General features: G+C 39.3%; 1 protein-coding gene across 11 annotated transcripts in view; it reads left to right on the top strand.

Annotated features, from left to right (window-relative positions):
* Positions 1 to 13,697, top strand: part of CDKAL1 (CDKAL1 threonylcarbamoyladenosine tRNA methylthiotransferase) — a 641,987-nt gene that overhangs the window by 520,975 nt on the left and 107,315 nt on the right. For all 11 annotated transcript variants that reach the window (XM_072729035.1, XM_025999312.2, XM_025999311.2 and 8 more), the window contains one exon: positions 1,852 to 1,914. In XM_072729035.1, coding sequence (XP_072585136.1) covers positions 1,852 to 1,914 — 63 coding nt within the window. The remainder of the gene's footprint in view (positions 1 to 1,851; positions 1,915 to 13,697) is intronic.

Genomic DNA, 13,697 nt, shown 5'->3' with positions numbered 1-13,697 from the left:
GGCTGCTGAAGGTCATGTAAAGCCCAGGCCGAGGGTCTGCTTGGATCCCTGGCCCTGGGGAGGTGTGTCAGGTATGCTCATGCAGATGCTGGAATTTAAAGGAAAGAAATATGGAAATACTTCCCCAGAAAACCTGTGTACCAGGCAAGGATTCATTCACAAGTGAAGACAGAAGCAGCTCAGCTAACAACAGCAGAGTAGAGCCAGAAGCAAGACAGGGGGAGTATTAAGGACAAACAGACTACTGCCAGAATTGCAAGATATGGTAGTGGGCTAACTCTATGACACTTCAGAAATTCTATAACTAGCCTCTGGGAAGATGTCCAACATCCATTTTAAAGATATTTGATCTGCTCTGTGAGTCAAGAAATGTTCTAACCTTTAAATGGAAAAGAGAAATTAAGAATTTCCAACTTAAGCTGCAGTCCCTTCTCTTGTTCACTCTTGGTAAGAAGGCAGATTGGGGTAGTGTTGGGAGGGTGGAGGCAGTTTGTCATTATCCATCAAGGTGATTGGCACGGCATGCTCTTTGACTCTGCATCTGCACTTGTACAATATATCTTTTTTGAAAAAAATGCATACCGTCAAGCTGGCAAAGATGATCATTTCATTAAAAAAATGAGATGCAGAAAAAAAGTTGAGATTTCAGAAGTGTTGTGACTTCAGTACTCCATATAAGGGATTACAGATCTGGTTATACAAGTGTTTAAGTTTGGCAAGGATAAATTGTGATGTGGAAAAAGTAAATTTTAGGACAGCATATAAAGAATGATCCCTTTTCTTTGAAAGTAATAGTTCAGCATCTGCCATCAGCTCCGGTTTTGATCCCAGGATCCTAGGATTGAGTCCTGCATTGGGCTGCCTACTCAGCTGGGAGTCTGCTTCTCACTTTCCCTCTGCCCCTCCTCCTGCCCGTGCTCTCTCATGCACACACTCTGCTTTTCTCAAATAAATAAGTAAAATCTTCAAAAAAAAAAAATAAAGGAAAGTAATAATTGTATGTGAAAATATATGCACAGAAGATCTAGAACCATGTGCAAAATTTCCTGTGGTGGTTATGGTGCGTGGACAGTTTGAAGTGTTTGAGAAAACAAGCTGCTTCTTACAGCCGACCATAAGTGAACCCCACCCTCTCTTCACTGTCACAGACACTGGAGGAGCAGGAGGTAGAGACAGTCTTCAAGTAGTGGGTTCAGCTTGAGAAGAACATGTCATTAGCAGTGAAAAGATGTTATATGAGGCTTTATGTCATCGTTATAAACAAATACACATTGGGTAGTGTGTGTGAGACACCATGCAAGGCACTTGAGCTATACAACAGGGACAGAACAGAGCAGCCTCAAACAGACAGAACCCAGGTGTGACAAGGAAGCCAGGTGGAAGGTATGTTTAATTGGATGCATATTGGTGCCCAGGTCAGAGTAATAGCCATTTGTATTAAAATGAAATCGCAAGTGTCCTAAATGGGTTTAAGTTTTCTTTCTCTTCAGTTTTCTTTCTTCATTTTAGCCTCCAAATGATGTGTTTAAAAATAGAGTTTTTCAGGATGATTAGTGTTTCAACTATGAAATCATAGGAAAAGGTCACCTGGCTGGCATGTGGCCACGACCCACAAAACCATCAAGTGGCTTTGGTTTCTTATTGCAACTATGTATCCCAGATTGGCCCTGTAGCCCCTCACTTTGCCTGAGGAAGAATCTCTAAACAATATCTTAATGCAGGTGGATAGGTAAACAGAGGTGTAGATAGATGGATAGATAAATAGGTACATAGATACATAGATACATAGATACTTATGTATGTGAATATTTTTGCCACCTGTAACTTAGATGTTTGCATTTTCTTCCACAGAAAAAGCAAAGAACAAAAGATCTTTCTCGGGTATTCCATTCTTACAATCCATATGATCACAAGGTAAGAAAAGTTTGTTATTTGTGTGTTGGGTAGAAGTCTTTCTGAACATAAAGCACAATTCTCACCAGTAGATAGTGATTTTGAAGTATGTTTTCCAATTACACTTATGTTCTCATTTTGTCAACTCTTTATCTAAGGAAGTCAGAAAATCTTTATTTCTGACCTAAAATAATCATACTTCATTCATATTAAAATCTACTCACACATGTTCTGGAATCTCAAAGATGATGTAAAGGCAGACTTGTGGGTGTAATTTATTTGGTTGTTTGTTTTTTCCAAGCACTGAAGTGATGGACTTGACTTTGAATTGGTAAAGATAGTTGAAATAGTAATTGCCAACTCTGATTTTCCATAGCTCTTGATAGTTATTTTTTCGAAATAAAATCCATAATAGAGCAGTACATAATATCTGAAAGATCGACTGCCAAAAGTTTTGCTGCACAGAAGACCAAATATCACCATGACTCGTATGAATTCATCCCCCAGCTTTATAAACCCATGGCCAGTGTTGGTTCATTCGTACCCCATGCTTTTCACTCCCTGTATTTCTAGACATCTTTTTACTTAGAAGCATTTCACCAAATATTTGTAAAAGATAAGAACTCTTTAAAAAAAAAAAAAGCACTTCTGTTTTTAAAGAAAATGCTCAACACCACATCATCATAGGGAAATATATTACAAGATTCCCGAGACTTGTGCACAACTTCTATATCATGGAAGGTTCTAGTAAATCTGTTAATTTGAGGGATTTCAGAAGCGAACAAAAAATTTGCACACTTGAAATGCTAATATAAACTTAAATCTTTATCTATGAATTTACAAGGAGACATGTGGTGGGGATTTTTTAACTAGCCAAAATAAGTAGTGTGAAAACTATTTTCCTCAGTTGAGAATTACTGGAGATGTCTGGATTCAGGAGGAAAAACTGTGCCAGTTGTTCATAGAAGTTGAAAGATTTTCAGTAGCTTCTGGTGTTTCTATAGTGACCAATTGACTTTCAGCACCAACAATTTGTGAAAGAGGTGTTTATGCTTCGTGTGACCATGGTAATATACAGTACTAAAAATTATAGCACTTCCAGTTGCATTTTTCAAGTTAAACCAATCACTTTGCAGAATATGGCAATTTGTTTGAAAGAGATCAGGAGAGCCAGTAATGCCTGACAAGTAGCGAGAGAAGGTGCAGGCTGATAAGTAATACGCCAGCAAAAGGGAAGGAGATTGGCCAGGTTCCTGATAGGAATGTTGCTGTTTTTTAGATGAAGCCATTTAATTAACATAAATGCAGCAGTGGCTAAAGTTAAATTCAAGAACAACAAAAGGCTGTGACAAATCAAAGGTTTTGCCTGACTTGTCTAAATCTTGCCCACTTCTAACATTTTTTAATTCACAGTTAAGGGAAATTCCATTATCCTTTTATTAGAACTCTTAATGGAACTTGGCCATTTGCAGCTTCTACCAGCTTCCTCTTCATATCCTTTGTGGCATTGTATCAAAGTCACCTCAGGATTATTTTGGCTTCTCTTGTGAAAACTCCATTCCTCTACAAATTAGTCATTGGGCAATGAGGAATTGAATGTAAATGCTAGATGGGGTTCCTTTTGATCTTTCCTTTAAGATCGGTAATAAATGGTAATAAATTATCGTAAGGAGCTAGAGTGCTTGATGAGTGATTTTTGAAGTTCCAAAGGTTTGGCCTGTTGGCATTCTGCTTTATTTTGCATGTGGAGGGATGGAAACGGGGAACATTTCCAGGCAGCTCCTGCCGCGTTCTCTACCTCCATCCAGGCACGCCTCATCGGCTCACTGTCAACCTTTTCTTCTGTGGATGAGTGTCTACAAAGACTAGCATCACAGGGATTGAGTAACATACATTCTTTCTCATTAGAATATCCCTTTTTCTCCCCTCCATAAATAAAATACAAGGGGGTTGCAATTCAAGTTGCTTTGTCATTTTAAGTACCCAATTATATTCGAACAAATTAGCTCTCGAAGCGGATAGGTTGTAGCATAAAATGTTTCATAAGATGTGGTTAGAGTTGGCTAAACATCTCAAGCTCAGTGAGATTTCTATAGTGATCTTTAGGTTAAATATATACATACATTATAAATCAAAGCTTATATAAAATACAGGCTTTCTGCAATTTGCTTTTAAAAAAAGAATACAGGGCAGGGAGTGGGTAGGGTACAATAAAATCAGATTGGCCGTGTGTTGATGATTATTGAAACTGAGTGATGAGTTTATGGGGTTCATCATGCTATTCTGCTTGCTTGCTTGCTTTTTTTTTTTTTTTTCATGATGGAAATTTTCCTGGGAGTGAATGTTGTGGCATTCTTTTCCTTCTCTAGCTAGATTCCTTTTATTGTTAATTTTTCCCTTGACGTAAATTTATACCAAAGAAGGAACACTCAGCATTTCAGTGGGTTGGTTATGCTGAGTACACTCAGAAATGCAGCTCCTGGTCTAAAGTTGGCATAATTTCCTGGGGCTTCATCCCAAATTATAGTGGGTCACTTAAATGATAGCCTAGCTTGCTAGAAACTGTTAAGACAGTGGTAATTACAAAGGATAGTTAATACAACCGTAGTGTTCTCAGTAAATCAGTTATGTTTGCTCTTCTTTCCTCCCCAACGCCCCCAACCCTACCAAGATTGCTTCTGCCTGACCCCAGGCACAGGAAAGTCACCAGGTTAAACAAATGTGTTGTTTGAGTGAGGCCAGGTGCACTTCTTAACCATACTCTGAAGCCATTGTTTACGTTGTAAATGGTCAGTTGGTTTTCTCTCAAATGCTGTTGCAGAAAGCAAATAAAGCTTAGAGCAAAATGTGCACTCAGAACGAGTCTTAAGGAAAATATCTGATTTATTTTTTATACTCTAAGACAAATTTTGCTGGAGATGAGAAGAATTTCATTTTGGAGCATTATGTCTGGTTCCATGACCATTTTTTTAAGAAAACAATATTCAGTTCTTATACTACAGACTTGGACAGAATGGCTTGACACAAAGCTAATTCCCATTTTTCTGTCATAATAAAAGGGAACATTGGTAAAGAGTATCCAAAGCAGCGGGTAATCTGATTTTGTTTTGTGCACTGTATGCTGTCCTCTGTTATTTTAATAAACACATAATAAACATAGCTTGTAATTTCTGAAAACGCATCATGCTGACTACCAGGAAAGGTTACAGGTCCAGAGGCCTTCCATGTCACTAGAGTTGAATTTTTTCTTTGGATAAGTTATGGGTAAGTAGAGTAGTAGGCTATAATTAGAACACTTTTTATTAAAACCCTGCTTATTAGCATGTGCTTTCTGTCTCTGGCCTGAAAGAAGTATTGCCATGCATATTAAAGATCTCCCTCTCTCTCTCTCTTTCCTTTTCTTCCCCCCATTTTTTCTTTCTTGTTAGATTTTATCAGAGCTATGTGTTCAGGGGAGAAATCTCAGTTTATTAGCTAAACAAAGATGTTTATAATCTGCTAATGTAAAAAGCTATTATAAAACATGAAGATGCTTGGAAGGAAAAAGCATACAATTCTGTTTCAGTCTATAGTGGTTTTTAACATCTGCATAATGAATTTTCTAAATACAGTTAATCTGCATAATTTTATATATATTCCACCATTAAAAGTGAGTCTTTAACCCATCACCACTGTTATAGGTTCTGTATTTTGTGAAGTGGGCATCTCATGTTCTTTCAGTGACTATTATTATTTTAATAATTTTCTACATTCATGGACACAAATGAATGGACACATGTGAGAAGAAATGTCATCATAAAACTATGTTGGTAGAAAAAGCTTTTCTTCCGTCAACCTTATTTTTTGGTGGCTAGTGTTATTTTAATGATTTTTCTGCAGACACAGACATACATCAGCTAAACTATAAACAGTTCATATGTGCTCCCCAAAACAGCTACGTATGGATATGCTTGATGAGTTAGCACTGGAGCAATTAGAAAACAAATCCTAGTGCTTTGCACAGCCAGAGGCCTTTGATGCAAGAGTTTCTGCTCTCTGAAACCCGGCTCAAAGTCTGCAAGTCTGCCAGCCCGCCAGCCAGGACCCAGCCTGTCCAAATCCTGGCTTAATTCTCTCTCCCCACCTCATTACTTCTTCAAGTCCTCCCATCCACAAGCCATCCACTTTTAAAAAGAATATTTCTAACAAACATAGATGTCTGGTTTCCCTAAAAACAATCAACCCTAGCAGCAGTCACAGAGAGAGTGGTTATTGCTTCAAGAAGCCAGAGCTCCATTAAAAAGTGGCGGCATACTAAAGTGAAGGCAAGGGCAAGGCCATAAAGATACTAAGTCATTAACAAAGGAACGCCAAAAGTACAGCTTCCCAGGACCAGTTAATTTGGACCCAAATACCCAGAGATCCCTACACAGTTTAGTAGTCCCAGAGTGAAATAATTGGACCTAAATTACATCAAGAAGCAGATGTTTTAAAATAGAGCTTGTCTATTTTTAGAAACATTGCTATTTTAAGGATAGATATTATTTATCTTAGAAAGTCTAGGAATAGCTGATTTTTAAAGGTTAGGTTGAATGAAGTATTACTATAGAATGCAGTTTAATAACAGAGAAATGGTAAGAGTGGTTGAACATGTGTTGGTCGTTGGGTAAAGGACCACAAACGTGTGTGAGCAGAAAAAATGAGGATAGGATCCATATTCCCCCCAAATTACTTATTTATATAATTCTGTAAAAATATTAAAGTATATGATATTTTTATCTAAAGATTTATGCTAGGCATAACTTGAGTAGAAGAATTGTAAGTAATATACAAATACAGTGCATTTTTAAGTGTAATACTAAATATACGAAAAAAGGTCTATGTGAATTTGCATCACTCATGCTTCCTAAGACTACCTGAAGCACTGCTATTAATTCAAACACATCTGGGAATTCATGTCTTCTAGTGTACAGTGAAATATGGTTTAATAAAAAGTGTAAAAAAAATATTGTTTGTGGTTTCATGTGATCAGAAGCATACAGCAAAAATTTATTTTAAAAGTCTTGGGGGAAAAAAGTCTTGGGTCATACCACCATCTTTCCTTCCCCAAGAGACTGTTCACCTCTGTGACATCAAGTTTCATAAACACATATGTCATACCTGGAGCAAAAGGGGCAGTTGCACTTTAGAAATCCTGTATTGATCTACATTTCTCCATTAATCAGATTCGCCTAGTGATTTAAGATAACAAAAGTCACTTTACCCAGCTCTCTCTGTTCAAAGAATAATGGCCATTTGACGCAGTCCCGAGGCAGCCACAGGATTGTCAAGCCTTCATTATTCCCTGTGCTTTGAGGAACATAATGTAGCAACAGAGTGCCTTGAGTGGTTCTTCTCGAGAGGGAGATGGGAATTTGGATCCCTGCCTGCTGGCCCCGTTGAGCTCTGAGCTATCTGCTGTCTGGAAATAGCATATTCAGTTTTTAATGGATCCGGCACTCTATGATAGCCAGATTTTCATGGCACATGCGGATAAAGAAACAAGTTATTGATTTGGCATGTTTATGCCATGCTTAAAACAGTTCTCCGCAGCAGATTGTCCAAAGCCATTTGTGCACTTAACTCTCTTCCCCATTGCTGGCAAAGACTAAAAAATGTTTAAAAAGTCATTTCAGGGATGTTGCTAAATATCAGGAACAAGTGGATAAATGTCCAGCTGATTAAGTGGCCGTATTATTGTAACACATGCCGTACTAACACCACGCTCAGGAGATGGCGTTGATGCATGGGGAAGCCAGTACTCCAGTAAGTAGCAAACCATTCTCATGGGCCCTGGGAGCTCTACTCTAGAGCCAAATGACTAACTCAGCCTCAAAATAAAAGGCATAACTAAAGCGCTCCCTTGGTGGAAAATCTGTGCTCCCGTTTGTTAAAATGTCTTTCCTCTCAAGGTGATCATATACTTGTTACCAAAGAGACAGACATTGTTCGGCTGTGTTTTATTTTTTATTTGTATGTGTGTTATTTCAGCAGTAGATGTATCTAACTCCCCTTTTGCTTCCTGATCCATGTCATCCTGACCCAAAGCCACTTCCCTCATTTTTAACCCTCCTCAGCTTGTGATTCAAGTGCAGTAAGTCATGTTTCCTTGAGCCTACCCTTGCCAATGGATTCTGTGTATTTTTCTCTTTTCCTTCTAAAATGACATCTAAAAACTAAACCTTTTTTTATTTTTTTTACACATTAGTTTATGTTGTGACTGTAACTGCAAGGATGGAGGGTATGGAAGTATGTGTCAATGGCAGAGATATTTCCAGGGCCTGAAGGACTGACAAAGAGAATGGAATCTGAGTGGACCTTTTATTATTATTATTATTATTATTATTATTATTATTATTATTATTATTAAACTCTTTGACATACACCATGTAACTGGCGCTATTCTCAAAGCTTTATGTATATGCATACCTAATTTACTCTTAATACCCAGCCTCTGTGATGAAAACTCTCAGTATCCCCTATTCTACAGATGAGGAAACAGACACAGAGATTCAGTGACTGCTCAGAGTAGGTTACAGAGCAGTCTCCTATGTCACCCCTGACATAGGAGCTGAAAAGCCCGAGTGTAAGATACTCTAATAAAAGGTAGATTGACAGCTTAAGCCCAAGGTCAAAGTGGGTCTTACCCTGTCTCTTTCCCCAACTTCCAAGTCTAAATTTAAATAGGTAACCTCTAGTTAGAAAGAGGTGTGAAAAGGAATAAGAGAAACAGAAGTCAGAAGTAGGGGACAAGCATTGAGGATTCCATTGAATGACCTCCTGGTAAAGCAGACAGTAGAGCAGCCAAGCTGATCATGAAAACCAGCACTGTCACCTCCACTCTCCATCCACCCCACCCCACCCCCCACCCCCGCCCACCTGATTGATTCACCATCAGCCTGGGGCAAAGACATCTTGAATAAAGCCGGTGTTGGGGCTAATACCATCAGAGACCAACAGATCAAGCTCATCCTGCGCGCTCCATTCCTCCTAGAGCCCTGTCCAACTGGCTTTCTTCCTTGACTCTTCACTGTGCAGCTGAGGGCGGGGCAGGTGTGGCTGACAGCCCAAGGCTTCACACCAAAGGGTAGGAATTCTTTAGGACCAACACAGCAGAAGGTGTCCAGGCCACAGAAACAGGGTCAGTCAGAGTCTAAATCACTGAGAAAGGTTGGGGAGAAAAGGAGAAAATCCTGTAAAGCCAGGACACATCAATAGGAAACTGGCAGCAGGGCAGCTAGAAACAGGTAAGAAGGTGTCCCGTTCATTTATCCAGACACCAGCGGGCATTCATGACTTCCTTTAACAGGCAGGTAGGGTCGTGATGCAGAAGATGGAAAGTTTCCCAGATCCTGGGATAAGAATGTTGTATTTAGTAGATTACTCTCTCTGTGTCGCCTCTCCACCCACACACTCTCAGAAATACTAGTAACCGAGTAGAAAGCAACGTTCACGATGAAATCCTTTGCCAACATTCAGCTTAAAAGTATTGATAAAAAATAATCAAAAGAAGGTCTACATAGATATGGCAGTTAGCGTACTTTCAAATGATTTCTCAAACCTCAAAGAATCTCCGTTTTTACTGCCATTGGTTGTATGCCGCCTCTGCAAAGTTCACTAGCATCAGGAAGAAATGAGCAAAGGGCAGAGGAGCTAGAGCATGGGTACTACAGCCACCCCTGGGCTGCCTCCCACTGCTCCAGCAGCCACCCCGCTCGTCCTCCATCGGCAGCCTCTGCACCTGCCTAACCCTGTTTTGTGCCTCCTCGCCACTGTGCACTACCCACTTACCAACCCTTCCTGTTTCCACTGGGATGATGTGTCTGACTAGCACAATATCCACTGGATATGTTAGGCTTGCCGGAATTAGCAAATATAAATGCAGGACACCCAGTTAAATTTGAATTTCAGATAAACAGTGATCATTTTTTAATATAAATTATGTCCCATGCAATAAGTGGCACATTGTTATATTAAAAATGTATTCATTCATCTAAAATTCATATGCAACTAGGTGTTCTCGTTTTATCTGGCAACCCAGGCTGCATGTGTATGACATATTTCACTTTGGCAAGTTGAGATAGAAAGGTGAAAAGAAAGTCCAAAATGGAATGAAATTTTTTAAAAATGATTTTAAAGCCTTGCCTGCATTTAATGTGAAGGACGTGAGAATGTGTGTTCCTGTTCCTCATCCCATCCTTATTTGTATAACATGCCTGGCCTCCTCTCAAAGGCTGACACCTATGTCAGATATTTTAATTAAGAAGATAGAACAGGGGCACCTGGTGGGTCAGAGGGTTAAGCATCTGCCTTCAGCTCAGGTCATGATCTCAGGGTCCTGAGATCGAGCCCAGTGTTGCGCTCCCTGCTTGGTAGGGAGTCTGCTTCATCCTTTCTCTCTGCCCCTCCTCCTGCTTGCACGTACATGGTCTCTCTCTCTCCCCAAATTAGTAAATAAATAAATGATCTTAGAAAAAAAAAAGAAGAAGAAGATAGAACCTACCAGAGGAGAAGTGGGGGGGGTGTGTGTGGGGGAAACAGGTAATGGGGGGGTAAGGAGGGCACTTGCGATGGCACCAATGATGTATGCAAGTGCTGAATCACTATATTGTAAACTTGAAGCTAATATTACACTGTATGTTAAGTAACTGGGATTTAAATAAACACTTAAATAAAAAAAAGAAGATAAAACAACTTGTTCAATTGACCTTAGTTCTCTAAAATCTTATAATAATGTTTTAACCTGGGAAGTCTGTCTGGAAAATTGCTTAGAAGACACAAACAGAAGTTAAATTAAAACGTACCCATACTTTATTTTCAAAGAATGAGGATTTTCATTTCCCCCCTGAAAAAGTACACTTTGTTTCTCAGCAATATGTTTTATCATAAAATATAATTAATGACTTCTTCATAGCCGAAGTTGTTTCTATTGAGATACACGGAGAAACATTAATGCTAGTGATGCTCACAGCCGGCACTGAGGGCAGGCACTAGAGAAATGAGGAAGCTAGTTCTGCCTTTTACTTTTTTTTCTCTTTAGCTCTACTGCTCAAGTTTTAAGACTGTCGAGAGTCCTGTGATTGGTGGAGTGTGGGTTGATGCTGTTTGCAGAATGGGCTCCCCAGGCCTGGCCTGTGTCTTCCTCAGCACATTATTAACAGAGGCTGAAAGGCCCCAGTCTGTGCACCGCTCTCATGTGATTACCAACCTGCCATACACATTCTGACTTGCACAATTTCCAGAATTCTGTTGACCAAGGATAGTGAAATGCAAGTATTTCCACGGGCCAATAATTCATTTTCTCAAGGGTTTTTGCGCAAGATTAAGAAGACAGGATTACAGTTAGCGTCTGTGGTGCTTCTTTAGTGTATACATTAACACTCTTCTCTTGAAATTGGAAAACTGGAATTCTAGCATCTGGGGAGAAAAAAGTTAACTAGCTTCTTCTAATGACTGTTAATATTTTCCATTATTCAACACTACCTTTGGGTGCCTTTCAAAATTCCAGAGATATTTTAAACGCACACGTGTCAAATAAAAATAAAAGAGTTTTAAAAACTCAAGTTCTTTTTAATTTAGCTCCGTTAATATATGAAACACACGTGGGTAAGAAGGGAGACTATCCCATTTTTAATTACCGTAAAGTATAATAATCAGCTACTGTGCATTAAAAAAAAAATCTTCCTAATTCAATTTAGGACTTTTTCTTTTGAAGGGGGATGATTTTAAAGCTGTGTGTGTCTTTACTCCTCCCTTTTTATTTCTTATCAACACTTTCTTTTTCTGATTTGATTTAAAATTTTAAGTTGATGCCCTTAAGGGTACAATTGGCCTTCCCCCCCCCCCCCCAAGACATTCTTATATTCTCTTGGGTTTGTTTTTTGTTTTTTGTTTTTTTTTCAGTTGTCTGTAGGTACAGGCTGATTATCTTCACCTATCCATTCTTTGCAGTCATGATTTCTTACCATTCCTCTTTGCATTTCTCCACGTAGTTTCTTAGGTATTTTCACCTTTTGCCCTCCAAAATGTTTCTGCCTGGGGGTATAATTCTTGGGATCTTCAACATGGTGATCCTGGTACTTCCATTCCGCTGGAGATAGTAACTGACAACTCAGCGCTGGGGTCTGCCCTCCCTACATATCGTCTCAAACCATAGAGCTGGGAATGAACACCTTTAGAGCTCATTGTAATCTTACTGCCCCCTCACCACACCTCTACTGTATAGGTAAGGAAAGCATTCGTTTGTCCTATTGAATTCATTCTTCAAAGCCCAGTTTAATTTCCCCTTCTTTGCATCTTTTCTGACCCCCCACAGGAAATCATTCTTATGCTACTCCTTTGATGGGCATCTGCCTTTATTCCTTGACTTGTTATGCTCTTAGATTTCAGTTCCATTCAGTAAATGTGAGTTTTTCCCTAGAAGACAGGCACAATAACATGAATAATAACATGGAAAAGATGCTTGGAATCTAATGGGGTCGCAGAGGGAGATGGCAACAAATAGTACATTGAATTAGGTTGCTATGTTATATATTTATTATTAGCATAACTATTCCACCCTGTTGCACTGTGAATGTCTTTAGGACAGAAAGCATATCTTGGTGGAGGTTTTTTTCCCCACTCTAAGAAAAGACCCTGAATTAGAGACTAGAATTTAATATGCTGTATGTATGAAGTGTATTTTACTTTTCTTTTGATCTGCATCCCTAACTCTACAAAAGCACTTCCACATCACCCCATGGAAAATACAGGCTTAAAACCCTGTATTTTGGTGCTCTGTCCATGTCACTACATAGGTGGGATGTTCCAGGAGTAATGGCCACAGCTATGGGAGAAGGTCCAAAGTTTGTTCTTGGCTTTTAATTATAAAATCTGTAATGGGGGCACCTGGGTGCTCAGTGGTTGAGCATCTGCCTTTGGCTCAGGTTGTGATCCCGGGGTCCTGGGATCGGGTCCTGCATGGGGCTCCCCACGAGGAGCCTGCTTCTCCCTCTGCCTATGTCTCTCCTCTCCGTGTGTCTCTCATGAATCAATGAACTAAAATATTTAAAATCTGGAATAGAATGCTTAATACTGTATTCAAAGGAAGTCTTCCTTCTAACCCTTACAGACTCTTATTCCCTTCTCCAGAAGCAATCATTATTTCTGGTTTTATGTGTATATTTCTAGAGTTAATTTTGCATCTATCAACACATAGCTACATGTGTGTTTTTATATAGACACTTATTTTTTTATTCAGATGTTAACATAACTATAAATTCTTATGCTTTTTTTTTCACTTGATAGCATGTTTTGGAGATAATTTCAGTCGGTACATAAAGAGCTACCTCATTCCTTTTTTTTTTTTTTTTTTTTAATGATAGTCACACAGAGACAGAGAGAGAGAGAGAGAGAGAGAGGCAGAGACACAGGCAGAGGGAGAAGCAGCCTCCATGCACTGGGAACCCGACGTGGGATTCGATCCCGGGTCTCCAGGATCGCGCCCTGGGCCAAAGGCAGGCGCTAAACCGCTGTGCCACCCAGGGATCCCAGAGCTACCTCATTCCTTTTTAAAAAAGTAAATGTGTATATTCCGTACCAGATATTGACTATATTTAACTGGATTCTTACTGATGGATCCTTGGGTAGCTTCTGATCCTTTCATCTTAACAGGCAATGCTGCAGTGTATTATCTCACAAACGTATCATTTCATATATGTATAAATATTAACTGTATGATAGATATCTAGAAGTAGAATGGCTGCATTACATAAGTGAGTGCGTTTTAAATCCTAAGTATCTCAAGT

This window comes from Vulpes vulpes, chromosome 12, assembly GCF_048418805.1.
Source record: "Vulpes vulpes isolate BD-2025 chromosome 12, VulVul3, whole genome shotgun sequence".
NCBI lineage: Eukaryota > Metazoa > Chordata > Mammalia > Carnivora > Canidae > Vulpes > Vulpes vulpes.
Note: the sequence above shows the minus strand (reverse complement) of the source record. Positions and strands in the feature narration are given on the sequence as shown.